Here is a 19,215-nt window from a genome sequence, read left to right on the forward strand (position 1 = left end):
CCCATTGTGTGTTTTTGTCACTTTTGTCAAAGATCTGATGGTAAACTACTGAATTTATATGTGAGCTCCCTATTCTGATCCATTGGTCTGTTTATTTTGAAGCCAATAACATGCAGTTTGAAATACTATGGCTTTGTAGTACAGTTAAAAATCAGATGGAGTGATGCATACAGCTGTATTCCTTTTGGTGACTATTGTTTTGGCTATCTACTGTTGTAATTTTTATCATCAGATTTCAGTTGGCTGTTCCTTAACTTTATTGGTTAACTGCTGTTGCATAAAACTCAAAATTTCACTCAAAACTCAGTAATTTCAAACAACTTTTTATTCATTTTGCAAATGTTATGGACTCATTTGTGTGTTTCCCCCTGTTTCAGTTGGAGTATTTATGAGTTTGTGTGAGCTGCTCAATCTGCATGTCTAGAATGGCCTTGGTATGGCATTTCATTTTTACTTCAGGTGGTCACTCATTCTCCAGCAGACTGTCTTGGGATTGCTCAAACAGTGACTGAGTATGGTTGGAAGGGAGATTTGGGTGTCTGAATTCCCCAACCTGAGACCTGGCACACATTACTACCTTCAATTAAAAGTAATGGATGGTTTGCCATCTTTGATGGGTGGTGGGAGAAAACATTGCAAAAGACATGGCTAGGGGGATACATTATATGGCCATTTTTGGAATTTATAAGATACAGAGAATCATACAGTATGTGCTCTTTCAAGTGCCGGGATTTTTTCCCTCTAAATATAAAGTTTTGGAGAGATATCTGTATTGTTAAATCAATCATTAGTTTGTCCATTTCTATTGATGAGTAGTGTTTCATTAGACAAATAGACCAAAGTATATTTATGTATTTGCTCATTGGTAGACAGTTGGATTGTTGTAATTTGGAGTTTGTATAAATTTCCTAATGCTTCTAGAACAAAGAACCACAAATTGGTTAGCCTTAAACAACAGAAATGTGTTATCTTATTGTTCTGGGAGTGAGAAGTCTGAAATCAAGATGCTGGAAGGGCCATGCTCTCTCCATTTGTTCTAGCGGAGAATTGTTCTTGCCTCTTCTAGTGTCTGATATTAGCCCATAACCACTGACGTTCCTTGGCTTGTGTTTATATCACTCCAATCATGTCTGTCTTCTCCCTGTGCCTGTTCCTGTCATCTTCACTCTGTGCATCTCATTCTCTGTGTCCAAATTTCCCTCTTCTGTAAGAACACCAAGTATAATGAATTAGGCTTATCTTCATGACTTCATTTTAACTTAATTATTTCTGTAATGTCCTTATGTCCAAGTAAGGTCACATTCTGAGGTGTCAGAGGGTATGACTTCAGTATATCCATTTTGTGGGAACACAGTTCAACCCATAACAGGATCAGTATGAGTAAAGTCTCAAGGGACTAATAGCAAGCTGCTTTCTTTTTGGAGGTTCTAGGAAGCCATCTATTTCCTGGCCTTTTCCAGCTTCTATAAGCTTCCATAATACCTTGGCTCAGCCCCATTCTCCATCTTTAAAGCCAGGGGTATACATCTTTAAGACCATCAACCTCCCTCCATTCCTTCCTTCCTCTCTTCATCTCCTTTTAGCACTGTCTTCACATCTTCTTCTTTTGACTCTTGACTCTTGCCTTTGTATTATGAGGACCTCTATAATTCTATTGACCCCCTCCCCATTTAGATGATTGAAAATAACTTTTCCATCTCAAGATTCTTAACTTATTTACACCTGCAATTTAAGGTAATATAGTCACCATTTTCAAGGATTCTTATGTGAACATCTCTGGGGACATCATTATCTTGCCCATTACACATGTCAACTGATTGGCTATTTTTCCTTGTCACAAATATTACTCTTCTATGTCTCTGATTTCAGATAATAGAAATGTGTAACACATATATATATATATATATATATTTTTTTTGCTTTGCCTGCTGGTTCCTGTTATGTCTATAAGGCCACTAAAGGAAGCTAGGAAGAGAAAGGGACTTCATCCTGTTTAGCTGGATGGTCTTATTGGCATTGTCTCTCTCATTGGCAGCAGCGGAGGATGCAGATCACAGCTTTTTTCTCACATTCCCAGAACAGTCACACTTCAAGTGTGAGACTCATCACTTTAAGAGTTGCCCACAAAAGTTGAGCAATCCTGCTCTTCAGAGGTCTGACTCCTTATTCTTCAGAGCCACTGCTCCAAGCACCTGGGTTCTGATCACTCCAGATTATTGTCTTTACTTCCCCAGTTCTGGAAATGATAGCAGGCTTGTTCAATTATTATCACAGTGTACATTTTTAGATTTTTTTTTAGTTCTCCAACATCTGCTTAACCATTTCCCTTTATTAAAATCTCTTGAAAGATCTCATATACATTTGTTTTTCTGGTACATTTGCACAATGATTAGATACTCAACTCCCTCAATACATGGGTACAAAATTAAAGAGTGACAATAATGTAGGAAAAAATGGATATGAATGGCTGTAAGAGAGGCTTGAGGCTAATCTCAAGTCTGATTGATGATGGTGAGTCTTTAGGAAACATCATGGTATGAAAAGATAAAACTGTCTTCCCCACAAATACATTTCAAAGACAGCAAATCAAATTTTCTTCTCAATGCAGAGCAATCAAAATCCAAGTGCCATTCATGTTGGTTTTGATATTTTTTGAGACAGAAAAAAATTATTTAAAGGAATACAATACAGAGTCATTAGAAAATTTTATCCAGCTTGAAGTTTAAACTGATTTAGTTTTGTCAAATTTCAAATGCTGAAAACTGATTTAGTTTGGTCAAATTTAATTCAGTATTTTTGTTCTTTTGGGTACCAGCAGTTGAATGGTTCCTCTCAGTGAAGATCTTAATAGACTTTCAAACACTGGGTGTGTGTGTATGCACACTAAAAAAGGAGAGAAAGTGTGAAATAGAGATTTATAAATTATATAGTTTCACATAATTCAAATAAGCTGCCAAAAGAAATTATCTTTGTGAATTTATAGATCTGTGCTACAGTGAAACAACACTTAAAATTTATGAACTCATTTGTTACATGTTTAAACATTCTTTAGAGTATACTCTTGCCAGAGACAAATATATTAAACATAAAATAATAATGTTTCAATCATGGAAATGTGATCCCAATCATGTTTAATTCTGCCTTTAATGCTGTAACATTAATTAGCAATTCAGAGCCCCTTCTAAACCTCCACACCTAGTCTTTGAAGAGGTTATTCATCAGATAGGAAAGGACATTTTTCTAGGAGTGTACTTTTTCTTAATGAACTTAATATGATTATTTTAAAATGTCCATCTCCTTATCTTTTCTCTCCCATGTATTTTCAATGGTCTCTAGAGTTTTGTAATGTCATAGGAACACTGGGAAGAGGTGATGTGGCGCAAATCTATCAGAGGTCACAGCATTCATGACATAATGGTCTAAAACATAACACCTTGGAGAATGAGTGGGAGGAACTAGGGCATAGTATAAGTCATAGTTAAGGTTACTGTATTTCTGAAGTTGTGCTAAAATGAATAAAGATAATTTAAAGGGAAAATTAGTTCTACAAAGAAAAAAAATACCAAAATGAATGTGTGTGTGTGTGTGTGTGTGTGTGTGTGTGTACACACGCACGTATGCATGTGTGATAATAAAAGTTGAAAGTGTTATTGTGTTTTAATCTGACATCTGGTACTAGTGATCAGGATACCAAATAATGTAATAGAATCTCATATGTGTAGAAGGATTCTTAAAAGAAAATCATAAAGAGAAGCATACAGTATGTGCTCTTTCAGTGTTGGGAATTAGTTATACCATTGTCTAATATGCTGCCCAATCATAGAACTGACTGTAACAATCTGAATTATCGCACAGTATAAGAGATGAATAATGGATGACAGAGAGAAAAAGAAGGAGAGCTATCGTGGAGAAAACATTAGTTCAGACTTGGGAAAACAGAGGTTAACTCAATATACACAGACCTCGTCTTTGAAGTTTAAATTCTATAGAAAGAATGTTAGACTTAAAGATATTTTGGATTGAAAATAAGAATCTCAAGTATAAAGAAGAATAATTTCAATCTATAAATTAATTTCAGGTTTACGAACCAAATGCTTTAAACTATGGGCAAAAGTCTAACTGGAAACCTTGGTGCTATGCCCAGATTCCTACACGAGATTATTGGAAAAGCACATATGCAGTGTTACAAAAGGGCTGTGGTTGTAGAGGGCAGCTTTGGAAATATTTAACACATTGGAAAAAAAAAAAACATGAAACATGGATATGGTGAGCCAATGGTGAAGAAATTTGAATGGTATGTGTTTAATCATTGTGACCTTTGCATTTCTTTGAGGACTCAACTGCAAAGTCAAGCCTAGCTTGGGGCCTTGGGCACCAATTAAGTATCTTAATTCCCAGGTGAGAATAAAACAGGCTTATGTACTTATCCTAGTGCCCACAGGGCATACTAAGTGCTAGGTTACTATTACCCAATATTATTTTGCTGCCTTGGTATCTTCCCTCATAATGATTTTTTAGATAACAGTGAGTCTGTGTCTCTGAGTGAAATATGGCTGAATAATTTCTGTTGTAATTATTATGTCAGATGAAAGTAAATTTTCTGATTATTTTTTAAAACTACCTTAAAATATAAATTTCCTGGAAGAGCTATTTTAATTTTCTATTAAGCTAATTTTTTTTTCAAAAATGTTTTTCTACCTATTTCTCACTGAGATAGAGGATATAACACTAGAATTAGAAAAACTAGGAAGACAGATAAATGCAATCAACCTAAAGATATGAAAAAGGAAAGTGATAACAAAGAACTGAAAACTTTATAAGATTTAATTAAATTAATATGAAATTATAATTTGAAAATTATACATCTCAAAGCAAACTTGCTCAGTTATTTTTACCAACAGTGTTTTATGACTTTAATATACCAGTTCTTCAAAAAAATCTCATTTTAAATATTTTAATTAAAAAAAATAAGCCTGTGTTTAGGTATAAATTTCTTCCTAAACTCTGATTGTATTTCTTTTATTTTAATAAAAATATAATTTCTATAGGATTAGAAATGATGGTGGAATGTGATGGACATTATTATCCAAAGTACATGTATGAAGACACGAATTGGTGTGAATATACTTTGTGTACAACCAGATACATGAAAAAATGTGCTCTGTATGTGTAATATGAATTGTAATGCATTTTGCTGTCATATACAAATAAAAAATAAAAAAATAATTAAAAAGAACCTAAAACATAAAAAAGTACTTGAACTTCTGGATGATTATCCACTTTAAAACTCCTGCCTATGGAAGTGCCTTACTAAATATTAGTGTTAGAAACTGTTAGAAAAATGCCAATATGAACTGGGAAAGGCTTTTTATTATTTTTTAAATAAATAAAACCCCAGAATGAAAAAAAAGAAAATATCATTTCTGATGGCATGAAATGCAAAATTAAAAAACTTATGTGGCTTTTTTTTGTTACTTAAATCCAACCACAGAATTTTAATACTTATTTACAATGTGAATCTGATTTCTGTTGAAATATATAAATGATATTTCTATATTTTACTGTTGAAATATCTAAATGAAAAAAGGAATAACTCAAGCTTTACTGATATAGGCCAAACATTTCAATAATTGAACAAATCACCCTCTTTTCATTTGGGTGTTTTATTAGGGGGTAGAATTAGGCAGTATTCATAGAGCAGAGGAGTGTGCTCCTCAGTATCAAGTAAGGAAGAGTCTAGAGATGACAAATTTGGTATCTTGATCCAAATTAAACAATTAGTTTATGTTTGTGTTAACTGAATAATTTCTAACTTTCTGTTTTTTGTTGTTGTATAGATTAGTCCATAAAAGTCCATCATTTATTTCTTAGTTATTGTATCTCACCCTTTATCATGTTCTCTCTCTCTCTCTCTCTCTCTCTCTCTCTCTCTCTTCTCCCTTCTCCCTCCTTTCTTCCTTCCTTCCTCCCCCCCACCCTCTCTCTCTCTCCTTGGTTTCCTTTTGCAGTCCATTGTTGTGAGCACTGATTATACAATGATATAGCCTTGTTATAAACTAATTTAAAATTGGTTACTCAACCATGTGTGTGGGTGCACTCCTGTTATTCTAGCATCTCAGGAGGCTGGGCAGGAGAATTGGAAGTTCAAGGCCAGCCTCTACAATTTAGTGAGAATCTATCTCAAAAAAAAAAAAAAAAAAAAGATAGGAGAGGCTGTAGGTGTAGCTCAGTGGTAGAACACCCTGGGGTCAATTCCCAGTAACACATACACACACACAAATAAAAAATAAAAAAACAAATAAAATACAATGGTTAATTTTTATTAGTGATATGTAAAATTATCCTTTCTTAGTCTAAACCATTGTATCATATTATCTGACAATATTTACTTTATATGAAATATGTCTACATTATTTAAGAATTTTTATAATATTTTTATTCTCTGTTAGTTGTCAATTTTAGCAGGTATCCTACTATCAAATCATCTCGTTGAACAAATTGCATGTGCAAATATGTACTTCCTTAACATTACCTTGTTAATATTTCCAACAGCTATTTAGTATAATTTATTTTAAAATGCTTTTGACCAGGTGAGGCCTCTCCATCCCCTTTATACCCATTAAAATGAACTACGGTCAATTCAAACACATTCTTATCTAACATCAAATTTATCAAACCCTGTGTCTCTTCCCTGAGAGCCATATCACAGATTTTTTGTTGCTGGTGAAAGAAAGCAGAAGTGGCATGAATAAACATAACAGTAGATGTATTTTTTCAATTTTAGTTATCAAAGTTAATAAGTAGGTAAAAATGAATAATTTTATTAATAATTAATTTTATGTGGGGATCTCCTCTGTTATATTTTCTCATCTGTCTATTCTTTTTCCACTGTGCTTCGTAAATTACAATCATTCAGCCAGGGAAATAAGGCATCAAGACCTTTACTGTCTCCTTTTGGACTTTTCTGTCACTTGCTATGTGATTTGTGATAGATTTTGGCATTTAACTCTCCTGGGTCCACACTTGTCTCTGTTGGGGCCAAGGAAGCTGCTCCTAAGCAATCTTGTACTACTAATAATTTATTCTTATTTGATGTAGTATAAATTCTGTAATAATTTCTTCAGTGTGTGAGAAGGCTAATTTATCTATGCATATTTTTTATTTTTTAATTGTAGATGGATATAATACCTTTATTTTATTTATTTATATGTGGTGCTGAGAATTAAACCCAATGCCTCACAGGTGCTAGGCAAGCACTCTACCACTGAGCTACAACCTCAGCCCCTCTATGCTTTCATTATACACATGCTTTCAAAGATACATTGATTCCAAATGTAGCCATTTAGCACTCAGTACAAATATTATACAACTATCAGAGAGAATATATGTCTGTATCTTAGAAATATTTATTTTTCTGTAACAATGAAAAGGTCTTTACATGTATTTACAGAGACATCTGCAAATGTATTTTTAGTATTTTGTTAAATGTTATTTCAAGCTTAATGAATTAATTAAATAAAATTGTATTATTGCCTGTATGTATTTTTTTAAAAAAAGTCTTAAGTAAATGAGGCACATAAAATAATTTGGCAGTCATATGGTTATTTGGTGTGTAATGGATTAAATGAAGTCTAGGTCTTAGGTTTGTTTATTGGAGTTGTATAATTTCCTTAGCTTATTTTTTTAAAAAGGACTCATATGATGATTAAAAATAGAGAGCCTTCAAGCTTTTCAATCTTTAAAACAGAAGGACTTTATAATCTAAAGCCTTTAGATTATTCAGAATAAATGCAATGATAACAATAGTACATATAGGTACAGGGAAATTGATTATCTTCAATAGTGAATGTTAAAATAATCATGTCAGAATATAACCAGAATGTATGGTTACTTTGAATTTGAGGTGGTCTGTTTAAAAAGATTTAGTTTTGCTTTTTATAATTTCCTTCTGATACAGATTATATTATTTTTCCTATATGGAAATTGAGAGAAATAAAAGAACCTAAAATTGCACGTTTATATTGTATCTAGATTATCAATCTGTCATGTCAGAAAAAAATTCAGTTTATTTAATTAACTATTAATAATTTTATAGGTCTGAACTCACTGCTTGGTTAGCCATCAATTTAAAATATTGAAATATTATGAATTAAATGCTATAATATATGGTATTTACTTTTAAATAAACTAGTTTAGAAAGGAAGTATGTGAAAAAATAAAAATTGCACATGAGCTGATAATTATTGAGACTGATTGATGGTCACAGAAATTTGCTGACTGCTTTTTCCATTTTATTAAGTATTTGAAAGTTTTTATGATAAAAATTTTTAAGACATGAAGTCAAAAGTCTGTTGGGAATGTAAACAATGAAATCTTGGTATTTGCCACTAACTATAATAACAGGCTTGTAATAACAGGCCATGATAAACATGCCCAGAGCAATTATGAATTTGTCTATGTTCAGCACTAGAATTGTGGACAGCTACTTTGGGCTTTTTCTAGTAGTTTTTGGCATAGCTGTAGCAAGCCTTAATTTTTTGTATTTACTAAAACAAATGCAGGATCTGGGCATTTTATCACATATTTTTATTCTTATATTTTTGAAAATATAAATAATTTTTGTTTATATAGCTTTCTTCATAAAGTCAAAAAAAATGAATTTCATCTTACTTTCCCCTGCTCTCACAATTATATTTTCTTTGACAGATGGTCAAATATTACAGTGTTGATTAACAAAAATCAAGACACTATAAACAATGTGGAATTAACCTTTCAAATAAATGGAATACGGTAACATTTCTGCAATGCACGGTTACATTTGAGCCATTGAGTTCAAGCATGGAAAGGAGGAGCTTCAATTTGTACATTGTTTACATGATAAAAACAAAAGGAAAGAAATCAGGTTTAAGTGTCAAGTGTTACACAGAATTGTAAGTAAATATTTATACTGTCTTATGACAACTGCCCAATATTCAAAATAAACTTTTATTAGGCAAGCAGTAGTCTTAACTGATGCTAGATTGATAGAAAAAAATGAATACACATAACAAATCATAGTCTCACATTGTTCTTTGTTTGCCAGTGTTGAGCACTTCCCAGAGCTCCCTGAATAGCCAGAAGCCTGTCCTGCCTCTTTCACCATGTCCATATTTCTAGCACATCTACAGGCTGATCTGCAGTTCTAGAACAAGGGCTAGACTGAGAGCTTATTATGTGACTTTTCTTCTCAGAATCTTTTCTCTATGGTGTTAGTAGTGTCCCACAACATTACCTGGTGCCTGTCAGACAAATCTAGATATAGATAATCGCCTTTGGGATTTGCACAAAAGATCCTGCAAAGAAATAAAAATTGAGTGAGTTACCTTGCAGCAAGGATTATCTTTGCTTCTGTGTATCTGCGAGACTCTTTGAGAATGTTAGGATTATACAAAAGGCTTCACAGGGCATACTTGTGCAAGAGATCCATGAACTTGTGTACACAGTCACATAATTTAATTCATTATAACAACTTATTCTTTCTTTCTACAAGAGAAAATGAAAATGTCATTGGTGGGAAGTACATGTCAAATTTGCCAATGATATCTAGCATTGTAAAGTTCTACTAGACAAGGACTCTTGGAACCCGAGGTCAGTTGGACTTGTCTGAGTCCTTCTACTTATTGATGAGAATAAGGAAAATAGTTCTTGGTATCTTGGCGTTGTCCTGGTACTTTAGCTGCATCTTACTGTTCACATGTTGAATATAGATGTGTTCTGAAACATCAACAACTTGAAGATATACTCTATAACCTTGATGAATCCAAAGGAAGAACCTGATCCTCTATAATTATGCCTGAAAACAAACAAAGCATTAATATTGTGCGTGCACAAATATCACCCACTATCCTTCTACTCCAATCAGTGATTCCTGCTTCTTTATCAATTACAGATTTAGTCTGGTCCTTCAACGTAAGAATTATCATGATACTCAATTATAGAATTATCCTCTACTCACTTACTGATAGCATTTTAACTCAGAGCAAAGCCACTTCTTCAAGCCATTCACTAAATTACCTAACATTAACCGAAATCCTCTAAGTCTTTTCTACACCCTCTTATTGAAATGTCCTGGGTTATCGTGATGCTATTTTCCCTCATTTGCAAGAAGTAACAGATGAAATTTGTTCAATTTCAGGTTTGATCCTGGTAGTTCTTGGCTAGAGGATAAACTATCAGCAAATGGAACTCTGTCATTGATAAAACAAGTGTGGTTCTTCTATCCAAGAGAATAATTGGTCATGTTTTAGTGTAGTAAAATATACATCACATAAAATTAACCATCTTAACCAATTGTTAAGTGTATGGCTGAGTGGCATTAAGTACCTTCAGAGGCACTACAATTGTATAGCTGCCTACAGAATCATTTAATAATTCAAAACTGGAACTCTACCATTAAAGTTTTTGTTTCTTCCTGCCCCAGCTCCTGAAAATTACTTTTCTATTTTGTCCATATATTTGACCATTTTAGGTACCTCATATATGGGGAATCACACAATATTTATTGTTTAGTGTCTGGCTTACTTTATTTAATATAATATCTTCAAGTTTCATGTGTTGTAGCAGGCCTTAGAATTTCATTACTTTTTAAAAGTAAATAATATCACATTGTATGTGTATAGCACATTTTGTTTACCTATCCATCTATCCATGGTCATTTAGTTGTTTTTACCTTGTGGCAGCTATGAATAATGTTGTTATGAGCATTGTATAAATGGTCATAGGTATTTTTTTTTAGCAGTAACAGAATAATTCCAGCATTTTTCTATTCTGAACATGAACCTAAAACAGCCTTCCATTTCCTTCCCAGGATACCCCCATTTCTACCAACCTCTTTGCTCCAAGAGGCCAAATATTTTCTAGCAATTACCCTCTGGATGAGAGGGTCTGGATAGAGGGTCATTACTAGAAAAATAATAATGCCATTTCCAAATGTTACCACTGACTTTACCAGGATAGCAATAGGTTGGGGAAGGACTGGGGAAAAAGTGGAGAAAGGCAAAGCAATTGTGTACCAATTTTTACTTCAAAATGTAGTTTCAAAAGTAAGGTATAAATCTTTGGTGATGTGCTACCCAATGAAGTGTTAAAAATAGGCATGTTGAAGAAGGTTTTCCCATTGAGGTGAAAGATAACATTGATTTCTTTAGCCATTGAGCTATCATTAGACATTTTCTTCCTGGAACATACACTCAAAGAGTTCAGGGACTTTCTGCTCCCTCTCCTCTCTCTAGGAGAGAACCCATAATAGGCACTCAATAAATATTTATGAAATAAGTGAGTAAAATGAATGATTAGAAGAAGCCCTTAGTAAGTCTTAAGCACTGTGCAAGATGCATGGAGTGTCAAATAACACCATCTCCGCCTACATAATGCTTAAAACTAAGTAGGGAATTAGAAACACACCATGAGATAGCTGTAAACAAACTGTAATGGATGTGCAGAGGAAGGAAAGATTACCTCTTAGGGATGGTAAGGGAAGTTATGAAGTGAAGATGGTTAGTAGGAAAAGCTTTGACAGAAAATTGAATTATGTAACATGGGGACAATCAAAGTCATGGTGACAGAAAGCAGCATCACAATGAAGTATGGTTTTTAGAACTTTCATTCTGTTCAATAAACTTCAATTTTTTTTACTTAATTTAAACTTCACAGTATCTTTCATTTGCCCATCTCCAGGAGGAAATAATCATTCTTTATATTTCAGATAAGGAAATAAGCACAGTAATTAACTGCTAAATCCTGGCTATAAGTCTAGGCTTTCAGAACTCATAATTGGTTATTCCAACAAATAGATTGCATTCTTATGTTTTCATTGGCTTTTTTTGGGCTGACACTTAAGATGTAAGTATAGGGGAGGAGAAAAAGAAAAAAAAACAGAAAACTCTGCAAGGTTAAAGTACTGGAATAAATCAGGGGGTATTACTTTTTTTTTCTACATTTCCAAAGAACTTTACCATATTTTAAGTACAATTGCTTGTACAGAATAATTATTTTATTCTTTTTAGTTCCTAAAAATTAAAAAAAATTAAGTATAATTGTTCTTGGACAGAATATTAGGGTAGAAGTTGTAGAGAATAATATAAAAACCTTGATCACTAATTGTTAATTTTATTATGATTCTTTCATGCCTTTCTTTATGTTTTTAAGTTTGACTACAAATGTATATTTATGAGCTCTGTTTTTAAAATAATTTGGATGAATATTTTGAACAAAGATCCTCGTTTAAAATATTATTCAACTGAAATGTGTTCTAATGTTTTCTTGCCTATAAGAATCCTTGTTTTTTTTGAAAATAATTCATAATCAATTTAGGTGCAAAAAAACCCATATTTCTAACAAGAAGAATTATGAACTAATGAAAGAAAATACATGGCAAAGAGTGCTTTTATTTTTATGGATGGAAGAAGATATGAATTAAAGAGATGCTCCAGGTGAGCATCAATGTTTATATTCTTCTGACAATGTGAGTTTGATGGACATCAGAAGATTACTGGAACAGTTTTAATGGTAGCATGAATCCCAGCAATAGGCCAGCTTTTATTTATGTTTATAATAATTTGATTTTTAAAGGTAGGCTACTATCAACACTACATTTAAAAAGCATTGACATTTCTCATGTTTGGGATTAAAATGTTGATCTGTACCTTGAGTTGTCTGCATGGATTAAAAATCCAAGGTTCATATTTATTTCCAGCAACTATATGTATGAGAAAGACTCATAAAAGGAACAGAATTTAAAAATAATAGAGTTGAAAAGGCCTAGAGATTGGTATCAACTCCTACTTTAGTTTGCCAACAGATGTGATGGTTTATTTTATGTGTCAACTTGGCTATGTTATCTATGATGCCTGACTGTCTGGTCAAACACTAGAATGGATGTTGCCATGAAGATGTTTATGGATGAGATTAGCATTTACAACTGTTGACTCTGGGTAAAGCAGATTACCTGCTATAATAGGGGTAGGCCTCATCCAATCAGTTGAAGGCCCTCAGAGCAAACACTGACATTTACTGAAGAAGCTATTCTACCTCAGGACTAAAACATACAACTCCTTCCCAGCTTTTGCCGCAAATTTCAGACTTGCCAGCTCTCACAATCATGTGAACCAATTTCTTAAAACAAACCTCTTTCTCTCTGTATATACTACTGGTTCTGTTTTACTGGAGAACTCTAATACAGTGGCCAAACTAAAACCCAGATTAATTGTGTGATTTTTCCTGATGTCATTTAGTAAATGATATGAGGACTTGTGAGAGAAAGATGAGGAACTTAGGTAATAAAATATTATTCAAAATATTGATTACAGGCCAAGAAAGAAATTTGGAACTATCAACTTTCAGCCTTGTCTTTCCTGGTAGATTACATGCTCACAATATTAATGGCTAATGTTAGCATAAAATACAACACATTTAAAAATCCCAGTATTCAAAGCAGATAAAAGAGAGAAGGAAGGTTTCTGTGCTTTCCCAAAAGACAGTGTGTGATTCTTTACAGAAAGAGTTTTTTTCTACATTTAAGGTGGTTCAATAATTATTTTACCCTCTTGAAAAAGAATAGTTTAAAAGGCTAGGACTGGCTAGGAAAGACAGGTAAACACAAATATCTTGTTATTTCAGTGAACATGCATACACTCTCTTGAAAGCTTCACTACAAATCTCTCAGTTTTAATCATCATCTTATAATGGAGAAAATGAGCCTTTGGAAAATAAAGAGTTTGCTCAATCTACTCAGAATAAGAGCAACTAACTCTCAGATCTAACTTTTCCGTGTTTCCCTGCAATGATACCCTAAGAGTAACAACATTAGTCAGAAGGGTATTTATTACAGGTCTCTTGACTAAGAATCCTATGGAAAAAAATAAAATTATCATTTTAATTAAAAGGATATGTGGGTTCTGTTGTGCTAACATGAATATTAAGATTCACTAGGGGGAAAAATTCCAGTACATCTCATTCTCATTCCAAAAGATAACCCTACTATGTCTTCTTGAAGATATGAACTGATTCTATAAGGAGAATGGAAAATTTGACCAAAATGATACAACATTATCTTTCTTTTCTCCATCTTTTCCACACTGTTCCCCAATTGATGGTGAATATTCCTTAGTCTTAGCATCCTTGTACAAAATAAGTAGGCTCTAGGGTTTAAAAATGCCAAATGGATTTGCTGAACTGAAATGATTTTTCTCATGTTTCATATCTCTCTCTCTCTCTCTCTCTCTCTCTCTCTCTCTCTCTCTCTCCAACCTTGATTTTTATTTCTCCAACCCAAGAATTTCCTTTGGGAAAAGAATTTATATACCACTGGATGTAAGAATAGGAGCACCTTTGTTTCATCTCCATTCTCTGGACTGCAAAGGCCCAACACACTTTAAAATTTTTTATTTTATTTTTTTTAGTCTTAGATGAACACAAATCTTTATTTATTTTTATGTAGTGCTGAGGATCTAAAGCATTGCCTCAAGTGAGCTAGGCAAGTACTCTACCACTGAGCTACATCTAATCAATCTCTATATATTCCCACTCAGGCCACCTGGCTTGTCTCGGAACATGAATAAGACTTGATCTCTCTCCTCTTTCTCATTGGAAAGTATGTGGACCCAGTTCTTTGGAGACTCAGTGAGAGATTTCTCCTGAGAGAGAAATATCTTTCTAGGCTGCCAAGAAAAAAAAGAAAAAAAGGAAAATTCAGACAATCACATAGATCACTTCAAATGGTGCCGGACACATTTCACCAAATGCTGCAGGCAGTCATTACAGCGTGCCATTGGGAGATGTGGTGGTTTTCTTCCTGCATCAGGCTTCAGTCTTGCCCTGAGTGCCCTGAAACCAAGAGAGAGGCCAGAGGCAGCTTTCTCTGTAGAAATAACAGATCTCCCGCTATCTGGTGCAATGCTTCTTTACTACCAAGTGTCTGAAGCAGGGTTCCAGGGATAAGTAGGAACCATCTAGAATTTACTGCCCTTCCCTGACACCACAGTTGTCAGCTATTCCAAGAATTAGGCAAATTGGTAACCAAAGACCACCATTTTGTATAAGCAGGGTTGTGGGCTCTTCCCGAGGAAATTCATATCCAGAAAGCTTCCGGAAAGGAAGACTCTTCACTAAGAATGGAAAGTCCTGAGAATCAGCGTAAAGCTCTGGCCCTCAGGAGACAGTTACACCCCCAAAGTATGCTAGGATTCTAGGTTCAACCCCAAGATTGTCACTCATACAAAAAGGACCAGGAAGTCACACCAGTGGACGGAGAAAGACCATGGACAGAGCAAGACCATGGACAGACCGGCGGGGTGCATCAAGTTAAAAAAATAAAATATAAAAGGCTAATAATAAGAAGCCAAGGAAAGCTGCAGAATGGCGAGGAGAGGCAGAGCCGCCGAGGAGGAGTGAGACTGGAGGAAAGAGTCAGGAGGGAGGGGAGAGCGAGGAGAGCTGAGCGCGGACGTCAGGAACAAAAGCTCCGGCGGAGTCTGGCGGAGGCACCGAGGGAGCACGGGGTGTTTTGAATAATTATTAAAATTAGCATGTGTCTGCGCCATCCTGTGGGTGTGGCGCAGAGCGGAGTGTAAACTCTAGCGGGGCTCGAGCAAACATTGGATTCGCGCTAGCAGCCAGCCAGCCTGCCCGAGGAGTGCGGGGACCAGCTCGCGGCACGTCGACCAGCACGATGGCCTCGTCTCAGGGGAAAAACGAGCTGAAATTCGCCGACTGGATGGCAACTCTGCCGGAGAGCATCCACAGCATCCCCCTCACCAATTTAGCCATCCCAGGTAGGCGCGCGGAGGCTGCTCGCCCAGCGCTGGGCGCCCGCTCCACCTGCCCCGCCCTGCTTTATCTGCCACTAAGTGGGAACTTGCCACGATGCCCGCGGGAGGGAAACTCGTCTTCAGGGGTGGGTCTCAGGCCAGGAGAGTGCCTGCCTGGTGACCTCGGGCTTCCGGGCATTTTCCGAACCTCTGGGGACCGTGGCGCCAGGAGTCAAGGTGACTGCTTCCCCCCAGGGTTATTGAAGCAGGCTGTTGGCGCAGGACTGGGGTAGGAAAGAAGCCGGGCTTTAGGATGGCGCCTCGTGCCCCCCTCCCATGATTTCCCCTGCAGATTTGGGGAGCACAGGGCGGTTTCTGAAGCTGAGGGGTGATAGTGCGCGGTGAGTAAGAGCTGGTGTCCGAGGGACTCTGCTCCCGCGAGTGGACCTGAGTCTATCCCTAGCAGGGAATGGAACAGATTTGGTAGATTCTCGGTGAAAACCTACTCGAGTCATTAACATTCGTTCCCAGACTCCTTTAAAAAGACAAAGCGCTTCTCAAGAGTGATGAAAGTTCAGGGACAGGCGGCAGCGTGATCGCTGCCCTTGACAGAGAGCTGAAGGGGGCGAGAAGCTTGCACCGTCTCCTGATCTGCGTGTACTCTCAGGACCTGGCCGAGTGGCCACCATCTGGAGTCTGGTCCAAGTGCACGTTAGCAACGTTAAGGCACTCGGATCAAGAAAGCAACCCCGTGCCAGCCTGGCGTTTGCTGCTCCGGACAGAAACTGGGCATGGGGACCTGCGTGAGCAGGGGCGGAGGGGTGGGATTAATGCGCAAATGGTGGGAGAAAGGTGAGTGAGCCGAATCCAAACAGCTTAGAAGGAAGGAAGCATGGGGGGGAAAAAACGAAGAAAAGACGTGGGGTATCAAGAGGTTTCAGTATGGCGCGCGCGACTTGGACTAGAGCACTCGGCAGGTTTCTGGGTTGGGGGAGAGCGCGCAGCCGTCCCTAGCTCCAGTAGCCATTGAGGGTGGGTCTTTTCAGGACAGTTTACAAGGATGACAGCTGGGAACCCGGCCACACTTCCCTAGCAATTTGGCTATGCACATGGACTGAGGGAGCGCACACCTGATCCTTTCAGGACCTGGCTGGAGGGCAGTTTCCGGATAGAAGAGAACTGGGTTATTAAATTTAACCTTCTGGACTACCTCGTCTTGGTCTGCCCCATCCAGCGCCCTTCTCAGCCACTGATGGAAGACGTTATATATAAAGAAAGAAAGGTGGGGGGCTAACCCAGGAAAAAAAATGCGGGGGGGAGTTCTCCTGAAAACCCCAAGAAGATCCAACAAACAGTGCTGAACTTGATCAGTAACTCAAATCAAGGGTTGTTGGTAAAGTGGGTGTTTGGTGGCTATAAAACACACTGGCTGCCCTGAGTGCCTTCTACAGAAAGGGTTGTCTCTTTTTGCTCTTCTTCAACACCTGTCTTCCCAAGGGCCTAGAGATCCCCAAGGGAAAGAATAACCCAGCTTCTCCACTCTGCACTTATTCGCCTACCTGGCTGAGCCTGGGGATTGCTCTTTTGAAGGAGATAGTAGAAAGTACACAACTTTGTTGGCAAAACTCCACTATCACTTACACAGGCATTCTTATCCCTTTTCTTCCTCTATTTTTATTTGAATTTTAGACAGTTACTTTCACTTGGTCTAACCTGAGTTTCTTTTTCTTTTTTTAATCCACACATAGAAGATAAGAAGGGCAAGGACTGAGATGGCAGGTTTTTGATAGGGTATTCTCCAGAGATTAAGGAAAATTAAAAGACTAAGTTGGTATAAATAGTAATGAGTGTTGATACCACATCCGAATCTACCTTACATTTCTGTAATACTGCACTTTTCATAGTCCTGGTATGTATTTCAACTCACATCCTCCCCCAAATCTGTGAAGTAGACAATACTGTATTATTATCTCCTTTTCCTAGATGAAAAAAAAAAAAAAAAACCGAGACAGTGTAGGCAAATGACATACAATCAGGTCAGTAAACTGACCCTTAAACTGGATGTTAAGGAAAATCTTCTAGGAATTTTGGAGGGAAATGCTTTATGATTTGTGTCTAGATGATTCAGCACCAACAGGTACTAATCAGCATGAGTAGACTATAAACTAGGCATTAGCAAGAACAGGATAAATCTGCCAGGTGGGCAGGGAGGGGAAACTTGAGGTCTAAGAGTTTGATATTCTGGAGATCTTTGAGAAGAGACATAAAGATGATGGCATTGGAATGCCACGGGAGCTTCTACTGCTTTCCCCAACCCTGTTAGCATGATACTCAATGTGACTCCACTGCAAAGTCTCCCAAATTCACCAAAGTACTTCTGAGAAATACACACATCAACACACAACATATTTTACCAAATCTATACTCCTAAATACTCCCATAACTCTGTAGATATGGCATGTTTGTGTGTATGTGATATATCTATATCTATATATACATATGATATATTCATATTTATCTATATATATCACATAAACACACATATATGACAGATCTCTCCCTCTCTCTGTCCCTCTCATTCTCTCTCCCTCCCTCCTCTTTCTCTATATATACATATATATATACACACAGACATACATATATATCACCAAGATTAAAAATAGGTTTAGTACTTTTCTGCATTACTCAACACTGAAAATTTTTGGAGGAAAGAAGACATTCAAACTTAGATAGTCAGAGAAGACTAATTGGAGACTATTAAACACTAATGGAATAATTGCCTTAAAATCATGCTAATAGCTTCCTGGCTGCTACATGTTTACTTGGCCAGTTGCTACAGCTTGAATTAAGCAATTATCTCCACCATTTAAAACCACGCCTGGTGCACCACACAAGTGTTTCTGTAGAGGAGAGCTGCTGCTCAGCCGTCCTCAAAGCTTCAGGTTTCTTAGGTGAAGCAGCAACAAAGTGGAGAACTGCCTAATTATGAGGCCACGTACTTGGGGCAGCTGACACAAATTACCCAGAACTAGAGCAAAGAACAATTTTCATGTGTATGATATTACCCACTATGTGTGCAGTTCTGGCATCTCTAAATGTTTCTCAAGTGTCTGCATCTTGAATGCTTTCAGTCTCCCAATGCTGTTTTGCATTTAAATGGCTTCATGATTTTGTATTGACTGGGCTGAAGAATTAAGTTAGTCATTGATATTAGTAATTTTATTTTCATTTTTTTCCCAAGGGAATAATACTGCTAGAACACATATATTGTTATTCAAATTTCAGTTTTATTTATCATTTCTTTCTCTCTCTGATGAAACCAAACTAAGTTTTCACTCATCTATATTTATTAACAACGGCATTTGGCATTATGAATGATGATTCTTCTTACTGTAAGCAGGTAAGAAAAGATAAACAGAGATGGAAACGG

The 19,215-nt window shown here is 36.4% G+C and overlaps 1 protein-coding gene across 1 annotated transcript in view; it reads left to right on the forward strand.

Annotated features, from left to right (window-relative positions):
* The first annotated feature begins 15,706 nt into the window (after positions 1–15,706).
* Plcxd3 (phosphatidylinositol specific phospholipase C X domain containing 3) overlaps positions 15,707–19,215 on the forward strand; it is a 139,626-nt gene continuing 136,117 nt past the window's right edge. Inside the window, exon 1 of the mRNA XM_026410248.1 lies at positions 15,707–15,809. Within this exon, the coding sequence (XP_026266033.1) occupies positions 15,707–15,809 (103 nt within the window). The remainder of the gene's footprint in view (positions 15,810–19,215) is intronic.

Source organism: Urocitellus parryii, chromosome 1 (assembly GCF_045843805.1).
Source record: "Urocitellus parryii isolate mUroPar1 chromosome 1, mUroPar1.hap1, whole genome shotgun sequence".
NCBI classification, from domain to species: Eukaryota; Metazoa; Chordata; class Mammalia; order Rodentia; family Sciuridae; genus Urocitellus; species Urocitellus parryii.